Raw genomic sequence first — 19,276 nt, 5'->3', positions numbered from 1 at the left:
GCCACGATTCAATACTTTCAATACAATACAATTTACAGAAGAAACCAATAATAACATTGAAGAAAAAATTAATTATCACGTTTCAAAATCATAATTTTTAAAGCAAAACTGCCAAACGGTGAGATGCCTATTCGCTGTAGTTTAAACTGATTTAGTTTATTATTATTTTCGTCAACTTCAAGGCAAACAACAGTTTGAACATAATTTGACGCTATTTTGTCCCTCATGCAGGTAGAAATAATATGTACAGGCCGAGACTGATGTATTTTACTGAACCCGTTTGTAATAAACGTATCGAACCGAAAATCGAGACAATGAATTGAATATTGAATTGAGCGTTTATATTGAACAGTATTGATATTTCGGTGAATTGTTTCAGCCCTAGCCGCCGCATAATCAATCCTGTAAAGTCTGTAGTGGGGCCGCTGTGTAATCAATCCTATAAAGCCTGTAGGCCTACTTAGTAGATCTCCTCATGTACCGATCCACTTCATAGCCAAAATAAGTTTTGAAAATGGTTATTTCGTACTTTATGTATGCATTTGAGACAAATAAATTTTTTTAAAAGATGACACAAACAACCTACTGTACACCATGACAACCCAGCCAGTGACCTACAAACACCTAGAAACAGGGCATCTCATAATTCTCAATACATGTACTAACTTATCAATTCAGGAATTTTTCATCATTCTGATGGTGTACTTGTATAAAATTTGCACTTGAAATGACGGATTGGGAAGAAATAAAAGGGAGGTTTCATAAAAAATTAACAAAATTTGAGGAATTCTGAACACGATGCAAACTTGACATATTTGACAACTAGGCCTACAATTAGCTTGTCGTGTTGCTAAGCATTTGTTATGGCAAAAATAATTAGCTAACTACCTCTCTAAGATGCTACTAGATCTTATTACATCCCAGCTGCATGTTTTATATGACTGAAGTCCCTCCTTTGAACCGGTGTCTAATGTTATTACCTGACCTTTTACCTCCACTTTATCAGAAATTTAATTCCGGAATGTTTATGTAGCAAAAGGAATACCTCAAATGCATAAATTTGCTGATAGCAGGGGAAAATTAAATTCTTTAATAACTGATAACTTTTTTTATTACACTGTTGATAGTGAAAACATTGGAAATAAAGTACTGGTAACGGTCTCCGTTTTCATACGAATTTAGAACTTGTTTTTTGACAAATGTTCCACATTACTGAAGACACACATATAAATTACTGTAAATCACATATTATTTCTTTTAATCCCAGAAAAGTATCAATAAAACTTTCACTACAAGGCTTTTGAGATTTAGAAATTTCGTTGACATGCATTACCTTGAGGGTCTATTAGCTCTATTGAAAGCAAATTCAGGTAACAAATGAGAGGCTTCCTTTCTCCTCAGCTCTAGTAACTGGAAATAGAACACAAAAATACATCATAAAAGATTCCAATAAAATAAACAGTCCTAAAACTCTCAAATGTAAATCAAAGGGCATTACAACAAATACAAACCACTATTTAACTAAGAAGCCAAATAGAGAAGTATGAATTCAGTTACAAACTACAGGACTATTATGTGGATACTCACATCTGAGAGGTACTGTACGAGTGGTGACAAATTGTTAATCTGTGCCACCACATTGAGATAGGCTGCCACAATAGCATGGTTACAACACTGATGTGTACTGGGCAGTTTGGAATCTAGGGCCATTTGCTACAACATAAGATCAGAGTATAAAATCATTGTAATCTGTACCTTAAAGCATAATCACTCTTATATGTCTGCAATGTTTCACAGGTGCCAAAAATCAATCTGATTCTCTGTGTTTACTTTTGTTGAACTATTAACGTATAAAATCATTTTTTTTAAAAATTCCACTTAAACAGCAATATACGAAGGTCATTCAAAAAATACATAGACAATGTCTCTCTTGTGTATATCATTTTTGGAAAAATAAAATTCAACACATTATGGGATTTGAAATAATTAATTTCATCGACCTGGGATGTTTCATTCTATAGTATCCGTGATTAATAATTCTAAAAACAGTTTGTTCTTTTGCCACGGAGCATCATTACGTGAAAACCCAACGTCACAGCGTCGCGTTTCAGAGTTTCTCAAAATATCCTCCTCTACATTTCACATACAGCCTGTAGCACCTTCTAGTTTTATCGTCTAAGTATCTAGCTGGCTGCAACTCTTCTCATTTCCAAATGTTTAGTAAGAACAGTGAAGACAGTGGCAGAGCTAACATCAAAGATAAATAATAATTCTGGGACAGCAACGCAACCATCATTTTCCATAGCGTTACTTATTCTTTTGACAAGTTCTTCCCAAATGATTCGTTTCCTACCAGGAAGTTCGTCATCCAATATAGTCTCTCCAATAAGAAAATTGTCTGTCATTTATATGCTAAAGCACGACTCACTTTTGACATTATTCGTTTCTTCCAGCATTTTAACAGTTTCTATTGGAGATTTCCGAAGTGAGACACAAAATTTTATGGCCATTCGCTGCTCCGTAATTTCCCACCATGTCATGTTTTTTTACCTTCACAAAAGAGAACTACCTGCCTTCTTTAATCGATTTCCATTAAACGATTTCACATATTATGTCAAAACTTTGTTTATAAAATTACATAATAATTCTCTACTAGAATGTATAAATTTTATTTTGTTTTAGTGCCATTTTTGAGAGATTTGACAATTATCATATGCATTTTTGTAAATAACAAAATTTTACCATGCTACGTGAACTCGTTTTTCGCTTTTAATTTTTGAAATATTTTCCAATATAATGTAACATATCTGAATTTTCTTCAGTATAATCCTAAATCATTTATTATATGATTATGTCTACCAATTTGTCTGTAATATGATGTTCAGAAAAAAAGTTATGGCAAAAGTCTACGCATTTTTTGAATGACCCTCGTATACAAGAAAATGTCATCAAAACCTTTACATCATATTGTACTACTAAAAACAAAGCTAATATCAAAGATGACTGACCTGAATATCAAGAGCCAATCGGATGAGTTCTACCAGAATGTCATCACCTCCCATCTCTATTGATATTAAACACATTGTGCAATACAAGGCCTCAAAGTTCCTTGCTTTATTGGTATCCATCTGAAGATTCTCTTTGATATGCCAATAGAACTGTATTCCATTCTGTAAAAGAACTACTCATATAACAGATATTCTACACTAAGTACTGTATTCCATTCTGTAAAAGATTTACTCGTATAACAGATATTCTACACTATGTACTGTATTCCATTCTGTAAAAGAATTATTCATACATGTATAACATAAGACATCCTCTATCTTTTGCTAAGAAGAACTGTATTTCCCTCTGTAAGGGAATATTTATACACTTACATCACTTGTATTTCACGACACTTTGTTTCTGCAATTACACATGTTTATACAGAATTGTAAAATCCTTATTATTGAGTCAAGAAAATGTTGTTAATCTATCAAGCAAACATAAAGTTCTTGTGAAGATAAAGTGATTTACAGTACTATTTCTTCATTCCCATATATCTTATATTAGATATACGAATAAGTGCAATTAAATCAGGATCAAGCTCACTACAGTTCATATTAGAGTCAGAATGAAATAGAAATGTTCACCTTTTTCATAAAAAGACTGTCCTGCCTTGGAACTTTATCTATCGTTAAGTCTAACTGTGAGACAACATCCTTGGGAATACTGTATAAAAAAAAAAAAAAAAAAAAAAAAAAAAAAAAAAAAAAAAATACAGAAAAATATACTTTTTTATTTTCATCAAGATTTTGAAATTTTCAAATGAACATTAACAAGCATTCTGTAAGTATTGCATAGCAGTACATGTCCCCTAATGGCTCCAAGTCCAGTTGTCTGCATAATATAATATTCTGTGTGAATAATCATACATCAACACCTTATAGTACACAAGAATAACCAGTTTCCATAAAATAAAAGCTATATATGACAAAACATCAAATGAATATTTGCAAACATGACGAAAAAAATGTTGAAAAGTGATTTGCCGAACAGACAAGAGTGCAAACCTAAAGTTCCCTTTGGCTTCGCCAGCAGGGACTAATAACCCACAAATATATAACAATAAATAGATTAGGTAATCTTCAAAGATCACTAGATATGCTCTAATATAAGAAAGAGACTCACGTAACAGTTTTGAGTTTGTTTGTATTCTCATGTCTATCTAACAATGTGTGTAAAATCTCTTGCACCACCACTCGTAATCCAGGATCCTCCAGTATAGAGATTCTTAATAACGGATGAAGGAACTCAGGAGGAAATGCATTGTTCATTATCACAGTCTTGTATTTAGTGGCAACCTATACAGAGCAAAACAAAATAAAATACTCTTATCAAATAAAGAAAACATCTACACTATGTACAAGTGCTATTTCTATTGTGCATACCTGCTGTAAACAAATATTCCAATACTGTTCAAATATTTCTCTTTTACATGCCCTTAGTAGATACTGCCTGCCACTATTTCCTACATAAATGTTTCAGGAAACATTATAAACATTTAGTATATATACCAGTTCTGAATCCATACCACTATCCTCTGAAACTGATGACCACAAAATGAAATTGGCTTATATTCCCATTGTAACCATTTGCAATTGTAAACTATTGTACAAAATGTATATTTCACCTACGAGTGTATTTATAGCCTCCGGAAGTTCTTATTGTCATATCTTTAACATGCTGTTTTCAAGTTATTGTTCCATTATTTATTGTTGTTGAAAGCTTGCTTACTTTCACTTTTAAGTTCTTCCGGTGCGCAGTAACAGGTTATTTCTCAGATGTATTGATTTGACATAGTTCTTCCGTTTATGTTGAATTACGTAACAATGGGTCATATCTGTAGACGCTTGTCACTTTTCTATTGGCCTTTTCTCCGATCAGACGTCTTTTACATTACTTTATTGGAGTTATCACTCTTCAAGATTGGCAGAATGAAGAGATCAATGAAAGTTAAAATGCTTATACAGAAGTTATACGTCTTTATCATATTCAGATCTATAGTTATTTATTAGGAATTTTCCCATAAATTGCAGGGGATCTGTGTATAGATTTACAGGTATCCATTCATGTTTTGTAAATCCGTACTGCGCTTGGATGAATGGAAAATAAATTAATAGATTGCTGTTGGAACTTATTACTGTGTTTGTGTCACCGATTCATTAAAATGTAAGTTCTATGGTTATGTGGATTGCTACCAGATCGCATATCTCGGATCTCTACCAGATCTTATAAATCTATCAAGACCAGATCGCAATATTCATGTCAGTTTAGACTTTCTTAAAACAAACCTCTAGATAAAATACTTTACATGAATTCACTGGTATGTCTTCAATATAAGCTTGAACAATTGAGTTTTATCATATTTCATTGACAAAAGAAAGGGGAAAAAATAGAAGAAGAAAAAAACCACAACCCCCTAAAAATCCCACAAAAGTCTCTAGGACTACAATACTCATCCAGGGTCATGGAATGAAACTATGGTACATGAGGGCATATTCATATTAATTAGAATGACAGCATCCTACATCTGGTTCTTTAAAACTTTCCCCTAAATATTCTAATGTAAAACATTTAAGGGGAATGTAGATGCTTGAATAGCAAACTGAAAAACTGCAACCTTGACAACAGATGAAGATTTTAAAAAATCCTATATTCTGACATAAACCTTTAAATGACCCCCACTGTGGACCTAGGGGTCAAGGTTTGAACAAACTTAACTCTACAATACATGACTGTGCCTGTATATTTATTTGATGAACTGTACTCTTGTTTAAAATTCTTCCCTATATGTTCCAATGTAAAACTCTAAACTCCTATCCCCCCCCCCTTCTGGCCCCAGGGGTCAAGAAATGGACAAACTTAAATTTACACAATTAGAGGATGTTTTCAAATCAATTTGGCACATTTAACCCTGCAGATTTTGAGAAGATTTTAAAAGATTTTTCCTGTTTCTATTTCAAACTTTAAAACTCTCCTGTGCCCCCAACCTGGCCGCATGGTTTATGGTTTGAACTAACTTGAATTTATACTATATATAGAAGATTTCATATGAAATATGGCTTTCTTAATTCAGTGGTTCTTAAGATTTTTTTTTAAAAAAAAGTATGTCATCCTTTTTAACTATTATTCAATTATCTATCCTTGCAAAAGAGCATGAACCCTTTTTATTTCAACAAATATGAATACCCATTACCTAAGGATACTTAGTGCCAAGTTTGAAAGTCACAATGTGGTTCTGGCTCCGGGATCATGTACCTGTCTTAAAGTTAAGTCAAAATTTTGACTTTAAATTAAGATTTGAACTTAGCTAAGATTGCTAACTTAAATGGATCACAAAACGAACTTAAGCAAATCTTAACTAAGATTGTCTTAACTTATCGATAAGTCTAAGTCTAGAATCTTAAATTGCTATGACAACAAGGAACTCTTTTGTGTAGAGGTAACAATAGGATATAAAAAATAAATGACTTAAACATAGTCAGAGTCTAAAACGTCTAGTTTATGATCACTAATGCTGACACAGGCACATACATGTAACAACCCCTACCCCCTTTTTCAAAAAGAAACTTTTTTCGTTATTACATACAAAGTTTGATGTATTCACCCCGTCGCCTCCCTCTTTTTAAAAGTAATAATGAATATATAGTGGAAATGTAAGAGCGATTGAAGCGATAATTTTATTAAATTCAATGCCTTTATTTATTTTGTCGACTGCGTGTGTAGCAAAGAAGGATAACTCTAATTTATTTCAAATTCGGGCTCGGACTGCACATTATTTGTGTGCAAATGCAGACTGCAAGTAATGATTGTTTTCTTCTTTCACACTGTCAACAAACTCAGTCAGGTAAATACATGTACTTTTGTAGTCGTAACTTTTCAGTGAAACGGCCGTACGTGTACATGCTACTTTCACATTTACATCTACTTTAGGAACTACGATTAGGTAGTGAAACGGACAATCAGGCGATCAATCCTGCGATATTTTGATCACATAAGAAGTCATATTTATGCCTATATGTTTGAATACACCCGCTCTGAATCTTTCCGGGCTAGTGGTGTTACTTTTCGAATACAGGAATTTGACTTCTTTTCCTGTAAACAAACTTTTTACGTGAATACTCTGCTTATAGAAAAACAATTTTTTTTCCCATTATATGATTTTTAACGTCAAGATCCTGTGTTTTCGATCTACCGACAGTCTATTTTTTCTTAAACAAATGACTTGTCCGCTTCTTGGTCATGGCAGACGTCTTCAACGACGGACATTACGCTCATTTTCTCTTACTCGCCTCAAAAATGCAACCAGCACGGCCATTTGGAACGAACTTAGCGACAGTCTTAGAAAGTTAAGACAGCTCCAAGGCAGTCTTAAGATTTAAGACAAAATACCAATCTTAAGTCCAAGTTATTTTTTTGTGATCCACTTTAAGACCAGTCTTTAGATTTAAGTGCAACTTTATTGATTTAAGACAATCTTAAAGTTTAAGACAGTTTCATGATCCCGGAGTCTGGAGAAATGAACTATTCAATATTTGCTCAAAACTGTTGAAGTTAAATAACCTGCAATTTTAAAAAAATAAAGAAAATTAAAATCCTTGCCACAAGCATATCTTCAATAATCAATATCCATACACTCTGTTTATAAGGTCCTCACTGTGGGAGGAGTGAGTTGTTCAGATCATGTACCTTTATGTAATATTTCCTTAAAACAACCTGTAATTTTTTCAAAAATTGAAGAAAATCAAAATCCTTGCCACACATACATCTTCAATACCCATACAAACACTGTTTTAATAAGAGGGTTCTCATTTAATAACTGTAGGAGAAGTTAGCTGGACAAATCATGTTCCCTCAATGTTATATTAAATTTAAAATAATGGGGCAAAACTCCTGAAAGAAAGGACAAAATGGACTAAAATTGAAACATGATCTAAAAAGAAGCTAAACAGCAAGTTTCAGTTTGATATGTTACAGAGAAATGAAAATAAACACAGAAAACCCTAAACAGACCTAGACGCACAGACACTGCTATAACGTAACAGACCTAGACGCACAGACACTGTTATAACGTAACAGACCTAGACGCACAGACACTGCTATAACGTAGACCTAGACGCACAGACACTGCTATAACGTAACAGACCTAGACGCACAGACACTGCTATAACGTAACAGACCTAGACGCACAGACACTGCTATAACGTAACAGACCTAGACGCACAGACACTGCTATAACGTAACAGACCTAGACGCACAGACACTGCTATAACATAATATGTCTAAACAGACCTAGACGCACAGACACTGCTATAACGTAATATGTCTAAACAGACCTAGACGCACAGACACTGCTATAACGTAATATGTCTAAAGACGGGAGAATAAAAAAAATTAAAACATCCCACCCTTATACCCCTAATAAAGTAATTGAAGAAGTTTTATATCATGTCTCTTAAAAAGAAATAACAATAGTAGTTACATGTATGTTGTAATGCAAATCCTTATCATGAACAGAATATAATTAAAGAGGAATGGTTGTAAAAGGAATCAGAGGCAATAAAGAAGAAGGTACAGTTTCTACAGTCATCTGGCCCAGAAAATGGATGATTTCAGTAGGAGTCCCAAAATCTGACATTCAAAAAAGGAATGTATAAGCAAACCCAAACAATGTTTAATTTGATTCAAAATTGCTTTGTGTTATATGACAAGAGCATGAAGTTGTCATCAAAATTTTAAAAATGCCAAAATCAATGAAAAAAATTCATTAATTTAGGGGTTTTCCTTTGAGAAAACATACAGCCCATGCGTCGAGCAAATCTATATTCAAATACATTTTTCATCTTCTATTAACGCACAATATATATTAATTTCATTTTGCTCAACAGTTGGGCACACCTTTTCCTAAGCAATAATCTAGATGAAATTTAACAGTTATCAAGCTCTTTTTGAAAAAAGGTAGGAAAAAGTCTTATTCATGACGTAATAACACTATCAAATAAGCAATAACTTTGAATTAGTTGATAAGTATACTTGGCATCTATCCAACTTACTAAAACACAGATCAACCCTAATTCAAGACACATTTAAAACAGATAAAAAATTTTGGGCCATTTTATGTACACAATCGTACCTTTTTCTTTGTAAGTTATTTCATATAAATCTACCTGGAATACTACCAAAAGTACTTCTAAAAAATCAAAATATTGAAGGATTCAAATTAAGTCAAACAAGACTTAAATCTCTAGAAGGGAATAATTAGCGTCTGGTCCTTAATGTTGACAACTATTTTTTGTACATACCTTTAGTAAAGTTTTAAGAAGCATCGTTTGTAGATAGTTGTCCATGTTGAATCTGTAAAGACAGAGAACTTTTAATCATAAAATAGAAATCAATTTCAATAAAAAGAGAAAACTAGAGACCAACACTCTTTGTAAGTCAGATCCCATATGGAACATGGCAGGATCTGTAGAGCAATCTACCCTAAGATACCAAATAAAGAGGACCAAAACTCATTAGAATGCATGGTAAATTTCAATTGATCATTTTCGACCAGATCCATTTGGTCATCATTCTAACAGGTTTCAATAAAAATGCTATCTGAGAGAACATTAATTTCATTTTACAAAAGACCCACTACTTTACTGTTCACTAAAATCCCTTACCCCATTTCTTCATTTTCACCAAACTGAGGAAATTTTCCCATGATAAACATCATGATTTCTATTTTCTGGTAGTCTGGTAAATTGTTTGCAAATTCACCTGTTGAGAAATATATATATATTACAAAAACCCCACTGCAAATACACTGCAATACTCACAATCATTTGTATTTTCTTGGGACATACCTATCGTGTTAATGATCGCTTCTTCAAACTTTTTTTCCATATTCCTTTTCTCACTGTCAGAACTCTTGTTGTCCACAGATATTTTCAGATGTCTCAATAGAGTATTAAACACATCCAATACAGAGGGTCCTGTAGAATAAGATTTTTTATATCATGTGATACAGTACGAAAGAAACTCAAATGTAACTACTCAGCTGATGCACTGTGTATCTGTCATTAGGATTTCAGTTTTGAAAATTGTAAAGCTGTTCAGCAAAACTCCATCAAAAATCAAGGAACTGGAACAAAACTAAATATCAATCTGTAACTCATCAATATACACCTGCAGACAAAAAATCAATTCAATATCTCAAGGTGTTAAGAAAAAAATTCCTGAAAACTGATCGTAAGAGTAATTTCTCTATGTTAAAGGGGCACAACTCCATCAAAATTCAATGCACCAGAACAAAACTCAAACTCGATCTAAAACTCATTAATATACACAGTTCTGCATACAAGAAATCAATTCAATATCTCAAGGTATTTAGAAAAAGTCTGGAAATCTGGGTGTCGCAGAAGGATGGACAAGGGTAAAACTATATGCCCTGACCACTTCCACATTTTTAAGGCACAAAGCCTAATTAATAGGTGTCTTTCTCTTACAGTCAATTCCTGCTGTTAAAAATTTGAAATTGTTATGAAGTAGACTGTTTAAGTTATTGTGTCAGGATAGATATACATACAGGCATACTTATATATATAGACACAGAGATATGATTCCAAGAGTCTTTCTCTCATTGTAAAGTATTTCTGTCAGAAAACATTATGGTGAAAATTGTTCGGATTATCATCATCAATATAGCGATACAATTTAATTCTTATTGTATCCTTGTCTCTGATTGGTCAAATTCCAATTGAGGAACACAGGTTATTTTTGTATAACCTGGTTTGGTCAGCTGGTTTGGTATGGGGACACACCCCCTTGACAACCAGATGTCGGAACTATTTTTTTCTCTCTCTCTAAACTTCTATGGAATAGAAAGTCAACGTGCACAATAAGATACTTCGGTTTGATACACATGTTGTTTTCTCGTTGTCAATATTAGCATCTAGGCCTACTTGTACGCAAATCACTTTTGTTATACATCTTTCTCTGTATGTATGGTCGAATAATACTATTGATAGATTAAAACAAAGATATTATATTCGAATTAATGATTTGCCAAGTAAGCATTACCCTGTTCATTTTGAAATACATTTCTCACTGGGGAAAAGAAGGGGGGTGCGTTGTTTCATTCCTTGATCCGTCTTTCAACAAAGCAAGCAAAAATTCATACGTCACATTTTATCACATGACGTCAGACACATTGACATGTGGATGCTATTTGTTACTTGCTTACATATTTTCTTGTGTCGGATTTACTATTAGCGACAACATTGTATACCAGGGTAAGTTTTCATTTAGTAGAAGTTTTCACAGAGTTGAAAGCCGTAAATTATTGCATTTTCTGATATTTGAAGATTTATTTTGGGTAGGCCTAAACAATGCAATTTCCCGTATTTTCTCAATCTGTCGGAGATGAGCGACTTCAAAGTCGATCTCTATCTCTAAAGGGCAGCGAAATATGCATTACATGGATAGTCTACACATATTTTCTATCATGATAAACTTCACTTTCGATACAATATTTTGATAAATGGCTAGGCTCCGTAGAACTAAGATTAAAGATGGCGACCTTTGGCTTCGCAGCTAGATCTAGACGCTTCGTATCGCTGTTGCTAAGTAAATCATTGCGCGGCTTGGTTGACTTGTATTTTTCCGAGTGTATGTACATTTTGATAAACGAAGGTTAGCATCTTTGTCTCTTGCATTAAATTATAAGGAATGACTTTAATTCTGGGGCAAGTTATACGAGTATAACCTGGTTTGGGTCAGTTTACGCTTTATAATCCGCTTCTTAAATAAGACCTCAACAATGTGCAGATTTTCCTGTGCCGTAAATCACAGGTTTTTATAAGGAATGGATTTGTAGCTTTCAGGTCTGTTGCAATATTTTCCCTGATAGCTACATATCTGCAGTTAATATGGCCATTATTCAATGATGGAATGTAGGACACTTTAAATTTTGCCCAACTTTCTTCATCCACCAAAAAGCCAAATTTCTAGAACACCAAATCTACCTGAGATAAGGTATAATAAATACAATGAAATTTGTCTAATCTGGACATGCTTGGAACGAGAAAAAAATCTTCTTGACAACATCCAGAATAGTTCTTTAAAATAAAATACCACGTAAAGTTTGGCGGTGGAATATGTGTACAGGTTATACAAGATCCGTATCATACAAGTTTCACTGTATGTGCATTGGTATGATTGGTTTGAACATATTTCATTCTTAAGATGTTTACAACAAAAGGATTAGGCACAATACAACATTGGTATGATTAAACAATGAAAAACTTTCAATACTGACCTATGGAGCCTCCAGCTGAGATGAGAACAGATTCATACAGGACCTCGATAATGCTTGCCTTGATGCCGGGATCACTGTTGGTATGTGTGTCAAGGTGTGACATCAACATCTGTATGACTAGATAACCATATTGTTGCTGCAATCAATGTTTAAAATCTTTGTAAATTTTTGTACCAGTCATGCACATGATCATTCAAATTGACCCTACTTAACCCAATTACACACCAATCTGAAACAGTATGTGTAGCAAATAAATCAATTATCCATGATGAAACTGATTTTTCATAGACTAAAAAATGTTTTCCATGCATGCATAAATTTATCGACAAAAAAAGAGAAAACAATTCTTAAAACAGGCATTTAGACTGATAGTCAAAGACCAGCAAATATCATTATTCACAATTTGAAACATATCACAAGCATTAATCGACACAATTGGATGAACATTGAAAATGTGCATATTTGCAATATTGCAGCCAACAATACTTCAATTTCTAACTTGACATGAAAATAAATAAATTATCAACATCAAAGAACAGAAATATAGTTCAGCTATATAATTAAGGAGTTATTGAACTTAAATTGGTGAATATTGGCACTCGTTGGGTGTGAAAATTCACTCACAAGTTCGCAAATTTTTCAAACCAAACTCAACCAATATTCACCAATAAAAGTTCAATAACCCTGTATTACCCAAGGCTTGAACTGTTTATATAATATCCCCATGATATAAAAAACCTAGACATTTAATCCTTAAATACAACATAGACTTCACAGCACTAAACAAGGCAATTTGCATTGCATGTACTTACACTAAAACATTATAAAATCCATTGCTTACTCCATGCATAAGGAATAGAGATTGTTCAATACAATAAATATTTACAGTGCTACTGTTGGGGTAGGCACAGCCAATGTATACATTTATGTGTAGATTCATCCATAACAAACATGCAGAATCAGAAAATTCCGAAGTCATCCAAATGTGTACGGACAGCTGTCAAAATATCCTGCAACCTGACTTTAGACATTTGAGCCTATTCATTTAACACAGAAAATACAACACAGCTGATGTAGACAGTGCATTTTGACGTTATATTTAGCTTCACTGTTATCTACAACAAAACGTATGAGGTGTCAAACAACATCTATCTCTGTCTTCAATATTTCTGATTGTGAACTGAATAAAACAAGAGGTACTGTGAGCAATGCTCACTAAGAATACCCCCCGCTTACCCCAATCTCCCAAAGGGTGTTGGTAATAGGTATAAACTACCTCTTTTCTGAATGTAAAAAACAAATGCCATGACAAACCGAACCATATTGCTACTTCAATGTCCAGTGCGCTTGACCTTTGACCTTTTGACCCCAAAATCGATAGGGAACATCTTCATCCCATGGGTAGTCCATATGTATGATATGGTGACTGTAGGTGGAAAGGATAACGCTTTAGAGCCTGGAAACCATATTGCTACTTCAATGTCCAGTGCGCGTGACCTTTGACCTTTTGACCCCAAAATCGATAGGGAACATCTTCATCCCATGGGTAGTCCATATGTGTGATATGGTGACTGTAGGTGGAAAGGATAACGCTTTAGAGCCCGGAAACCATTGCGTCTACAGACGGACGGACAGACAGACGGACAACCCGATTCCAGTATACCCCCCCCCCCCCCCCCCCCAAGTTGCGGGGGGTATAATTAAGGAATATAGTTGTTTTAAATAGACATCATGGATGATTACATCTTTTTGCCTAATCATGCATGGTTGAAAGAAAGGTACTGACATTAATACCACACATTTTGGCAATATTTATTTAAATGAATTTCATTTTCATACATGACAGCATGAACTGCAACAATTTAACCAGTTCATCATGAGTAAATCACAAAATAAAGTGGTTGTGAATAAAAGTTGGTTTGCAATATAGAGTTTGATAAAAACACTACATTGAGTGTAAATTTTGATAAACTCTGTGATTTCATCAACTTCCACAGTTGTAAATTTTCTTGGTTTTCATTAAACATGTACAATGTATCAACTAATCTCCATGCATTTAATGAATTAACAAATAAAACAATTATTTCTATATGTCAAAAAAAAAAAAAAAATTCTGACATATTGAACATCATGACACCATTCATGCAATGTAATACGCCAGTTTCGAGATTCAAACTCTTTTGTGTAGGAGGTACATTTATTGGATTTTTGAATGCCTAAGTGGGACAGAGTGGACCTACAGTCAACGAGGAAGACAATTAAATGTATTAAAAGCGGCTTCTCTTTAAATATGTAAATGTGGGAAATACAAAATACTGTCGAAAGAAATGTTTTACTGAAGTGGAAGCATAAAAACAATGTCATATTTACAAGTAATATCTTAGATATGGTACTTATGACTAACAAATTAACGTGATATTATGCCCTAAATATTTAACACTTACTTAGTTTGTGTATCAGTCAAATTCGGGTGATCACACTGCGTATGAGAAACTTACTGAGTACATTCACTTACACAGTGGTGAATATTTGTCCCACTCCCGCGTGTAAACAAATTGTTTTACGTCTCACTATGTACGAGAGTTCTCCAAAGGGAATAACTCAGACATATCTCAAAACTGGCGTATTAAAGTGTGTCATTCAATAACTTATATGACATATTAAATCTGCATAGAGGTATTCTCCCATTTCAAATTCAACAGGATTAAATCAGGTTTGTATATAAATAAATAAAAAGTATATATGTAGGATTCCTATCAGATTAATGAAATTCATGCTTTAAATATTTGTAATGATAAATAACCATCATCATTTCATGCATCCAATTTCCTCTAAAAACTCCTAATACATGTATAACCCAAAACATAACCTATGACCTTCATAGTAATGAGATGTGGTCTACGTGTCAAGCATTCGAGTATAATGTGCATAAACAATGGATGAAAAATAGTATTGTTTTACTACTTAACTGTGGAAAGAAATAAATGTACACTGTACAGCTCCTACAGTATCTACTAGAAGCCAATCATAGAAAGGTTTGTTGGATATTGTTAACATGCCAATTCAAACATCCATAAAACTTACTTTACGTTGGATCTGACGGTGATCGAATTAAAGGAAGCACACCAAACACTATTAGCATCCACTTCTACTTTCTTTCATTATTAGCCGACAGTTAAATAGTAATAAAAACACATGATGCCTTTAATACATTACAATCAGGTAAATCTACTGATTCTTACCTGTACTGAGTACATTATAACCTTGAAACACTTCACAGCAAATTCATTTGGCACCCATAGCCTGTGATTGTCTATATGACTGTTGATTAAAAAAAAAAATATTATTGTATAATTAAAAGACAGTATAAACAGAAAGTACTATAGATAGATGCACATCAATCAAACAGAAAGTACTACAGATAGATGCGCATAATTCAGACCTGACTCACCAAAGAACAGGCTGAAGGACAGATTTGACATTTCCATATGAAGCCCTACACACAAGGTCTCGGAATACCATTTCAGCAATATATGCTGGGTGTTCCTCATCTCTGGGGCTTTCAAGGTTAACTGACATAAATCTACATAAAAAAGAAAATAAGGAAAAAATAAATCTGCCAATAAAAACTTTGAAACATTTAAAGATGTGTGATCTATACATGATACTCAGTATTCTGTCTCTTACAGTCAGTATAATACATTATACTCAGTATTCTGTCTCGTACAGTCAGTATAATACATTACACTCAGTATTCTGTCTCTTACAGTCAGTATAATACATTATACTCAGTATTCTCTCTCTTACAGTCAGTATAATACATTACACTCAGTATTCTGTCTCTATACAGTCAGTATAATACATTACACTCAGTATTCTGTCTCTTACAGTCAGTATAATACATTATACTCAGTATTCTGTCTCTTACAGTCAGTATAATACATTACACTCAGTATTCAGTCTCTTACAGTCAGTATAATACATGATACTCAGTATTCTGTCTCTTACAGTCAGTATAATACATTACACTCAGTATTCTGTCTCTTACAGTCAGTATAATACATTATACTCAGTATTCTCTCTCTTACAGTCAGTATAATACATTACACTCAGTATTCTGTCTCTTACAGTCAGTATAATACATTATACTCAGTATTCTGTCTCTTACAGTCAGTATAATACATTACACTCAGTATTCTGTCTCTATACAGTCAGTATAATACATTACACTCAGTATTCTGTCTCTTACAGTCAGTATAATACATTACACTCAGTATCCTGTCTCTTACAGTCAGTATAATACATTACACTCAGTATTCTGTCTCTATACAGTCAGTATAATACATTACACTCAGTATTCTGTCTCTTACAGTCAGTATAATACATTATACTCAGTATTCTGTCTCTTACAGTCAGTATAATACATTACACTCAGTATTCTGTCTCTATACAGTCAGTATAATACATTACACTCAGTATTCTGTCTCTTACAGTCAGTATAATACATTACACTCAGTATTCTGTCTCTTACAGTCAGTATAATACATGATACTCAGTATTCTGTCTCTTACAGTCAGTATAATACATTACACTCAGTATTCTGTCTCTTACAGTCAGTATAATACATTACACTCAGTGTTCTGTCTCTTACAGTCAGTGTAAGAGGCTGTTTTAGACTTTAAGGGTAAACCCACTGCTCCATTCATTTATAGAGACAAATAAATTTCAAGATATCAAATTTGTATGCTTTCCTTGGCATTTTTTAAAAATACAAATTGGGATCTATGAATTTAATACAACTGTACATCTTCCAGTAGTCATTGTCAAAATCGAAAGTAACGACTGTTTTTTATGATTATCATCATGATCATTGGCAAACACAAAGTATGCATCCATTCTATCACAATAACTACAATTAACAATCCAAGCAAGTTCTAACTGGTAAATAATTTAATTCTACTTGTAACACACAATTTGATTGGTTCATTTGACTTCATCAACATCCTTTATATCGTATAAACAAAGCTGTCGCTTAGTCCCGCTATCTGACGTCCTAGGAATGACGTCACAATATATTTGGCTGTTCTGTTTCGATTTTGTTGTTACAGCAATAGTGGTCCATGTCATATAAAATTCATCATATTTTCTTTATAATTATTCATCAAATGTGATTTGCTAAATTAAATCATAAGAAATGAAAGTAATTTTCTCTCATTTTATATGATGTAAAGTAAGTTTGGACAGTTTATGCTATTTTTATAAACTGCTTTGCAGTTTATAATGCAAAAAACTGCCCCAACTTACTTCATATTGTATAAAATGAGGAAAAGTAACTTTCATTCATTGATTAAAGGGACTGGTTCACGATTTTTGAAAAAAAAAATGTTTTTCATTTTTGATGTTAAACATTAAAAATATAACTCATTTAATGTTGACAGCCAAAATTTTGACCTTCTGAATGCAAGAATAAAAGCTATATTTTAGCCTTAAATCTGTGTTCGTAAACAAAGACTCGAGTCTTTTAATGTATACAAACAAACCAGTGAAATATTAATATTGTAATATATTAAAGCATCTTAATTTTGCAGTCACAAATTTGAACTTTTTGATGACACATTTTACCCAAAGAATGCTTGAAATGTGAAAGATATAATAAACTTGGATCAGTATCCATTTCTTTTGAAAATTTCGTAAACAATAACATACCCAAATTTTTGTTTACAAAACAAATAATAAACTCTCTAAAATGAGCTTCTGTGATAATGTATAACCTTAATTTTTATGTGAAATCTTTTAAACACATTAGACAGTAGTTTTTAATCATTAAAAGTGAAAAACAAAATTTTGGGGGAAATCGTGAATCAGTCCCTTTAAAATGTTATCATTTGGTTTGATATGATGTACAAATTTAACTGTATTATTTTTACTCTGCTCTGTCTCTTAGGTATGCATATTTATTTAGTCTATGTATGTATCCATATTTTTATGTTTGTGTTGCAAACTTTTTTCAGTGCTGTGCATCTTAATATAGCTAGTCCCTGTGTATATATATGCATGACTTGTGATGTCTGTATACATGTATGCGTCCTGTTTTATTTCAAATTTCTGCTTTTATGTCTATGCATGCAATTATATATCATTAGTGCTTTGTGTTTTATGCTTTATAGTCGGTTAAAGAGCTCTTAGCTCATGTTTATTGTTACCCGTATATAGTTCCGACTTTAAATAAAATTACTTACTTACCGTATATACTCGCCTATAAGTCGGTTCGCCTATAAGTCGGTTGTATTTTCTAAGGTTATTTTGTAGGAATTTGCCATTGACCCGCTTATAAGTCGGCACAAATTTTTGTCAGAATCGGTTGACAATTTCAAGTCAATGCTCTAGTGTTTTTACCTATGTTTCAAAAAATATTTTGAGAAATTAATAATTATGAGGTGCTCAATATCCAAGCCATATCTGTTTGGGGTTTAAACGCACCCCTTGATTTATTATGGACAATGATCCCTTGTTTACCTACCCAATTATGATTTCCTAATTACCAGTACCTGAAAGCGTGTTTACTTAGTGGCACGCGCCTTGCGGTTATTGTGGGGTTCCGGTATGATTCAATGTATCAACAATAGAGTTTTTAAGAGTCAAGAATGATGATCTAAATTATCTGTTAACAATATTTAATCTTTTATGAAATATATTTCAGCCGGTATACATATGAATATTTCAATATTAAATCGGGTTCGTAATTCAATTTTACCGATAAACGATAGATTAGTTGAATTGAAAGTATTAGTTACCGGTATGTAAATAATTTTTAACAAGATAAAAATATGTAAATACTTGTACTTTATACATAATTTTAAAATACATAAACAATGCAATTTGTCTAGATATTTGTGTACAATAATCATTTGTGTGGTAGTCCATGATAAT

The 19,276-nt window shown here is 33.0% G+C and overlaps 1 protein-coding gene across 6 annotated transcripts in view; it reads right to left on the bottom strand.

Annotated features, from left to right (window-relative positions):
- LOC125670425 (protein EFR3 homolog B-like) overlaps nucleotides 1–19,276 on the bottom strand; it is a 45,999-nt gene that overhangs the window by 15,635 nt on the left and 11,088 nt on the right. For 3 of the 6 annotated variants that reach the window (XM_048905578.2, XM_048905580.2, XM_048905581.2), the window contains exons 7-18: nucleotides 15,798–15,929; nucleotides 15,589–15,667; nucleotides 15,431–15,442; nucleotides 12,347–12,482; nucleotides 9,894–10,022; nucleotides 9,711–9,807; nucleotides 9,348–9,399; nucleotides 4,174–4,346; nucleotides 3,636–3,714; nucleotides 3,009–3,170; nucleotides 1,588–1,713; nucleotides 1,334–1,410 (exon numbers count right to left, since the gene is read on the bottom strand). In XM_048905578.2, coding sequence (XP_048761535.1) covers nucleotides 1,334–1,410; nucleotides 1,588–1,713; nucleotides 3,009–3,170; nucleotides 3,636–3,714; nucleotides 4,174–4,346; nucleotides 9,348–9,399; nucleotides 9,711–9,807; nucleotides 9,894–10,022; nucleotides 12,347–12,482; nucleotides 15,431–15,442; nucleotides 15,589–15,667; nucleotides 15,798–15,929 — 1,254 coding nt within the window. The remainder of the gene's footprint in view (nucleotides 1–1,333; nucleotides 1,411–1,587; nucleotides 1,714–3,008; nucleotides 3,171–3,635; nucleotides 3,715–4,173; nucleotides 4,347–9,347; nucleotides 9,400–9,710; nucleotides 9,808–9,893; nucleotides 10,023–12,346; nucleotides 12,483–15,430; nucleotides 15,443–15,588; nucleotides 15,668–15,797; nucleotides 15,930–19,276) is intronic. The other 3 variants (XM_048905579.2, XM_056161671.1, XM_048905582.2) reach the window with 1 other exon arrangement.

The sequence above is a fragment of the Ostrea edulis genome, chromosome 4 (assembly GCF_947568905.1).
Source record: "Ostrea edulis chromosome 4, xbOstEdul1.1, whole genome shotgun sequence".
Lineage (NCBI taxonomy): Eukaryota > Metazoa > Mollusca > Bivalvia > Ostreida > Ostreidae > Ostrea > Ostrea edulis.
This window is presented reverse-complemented; position numbering and strand designations above follow the sequence as displayed.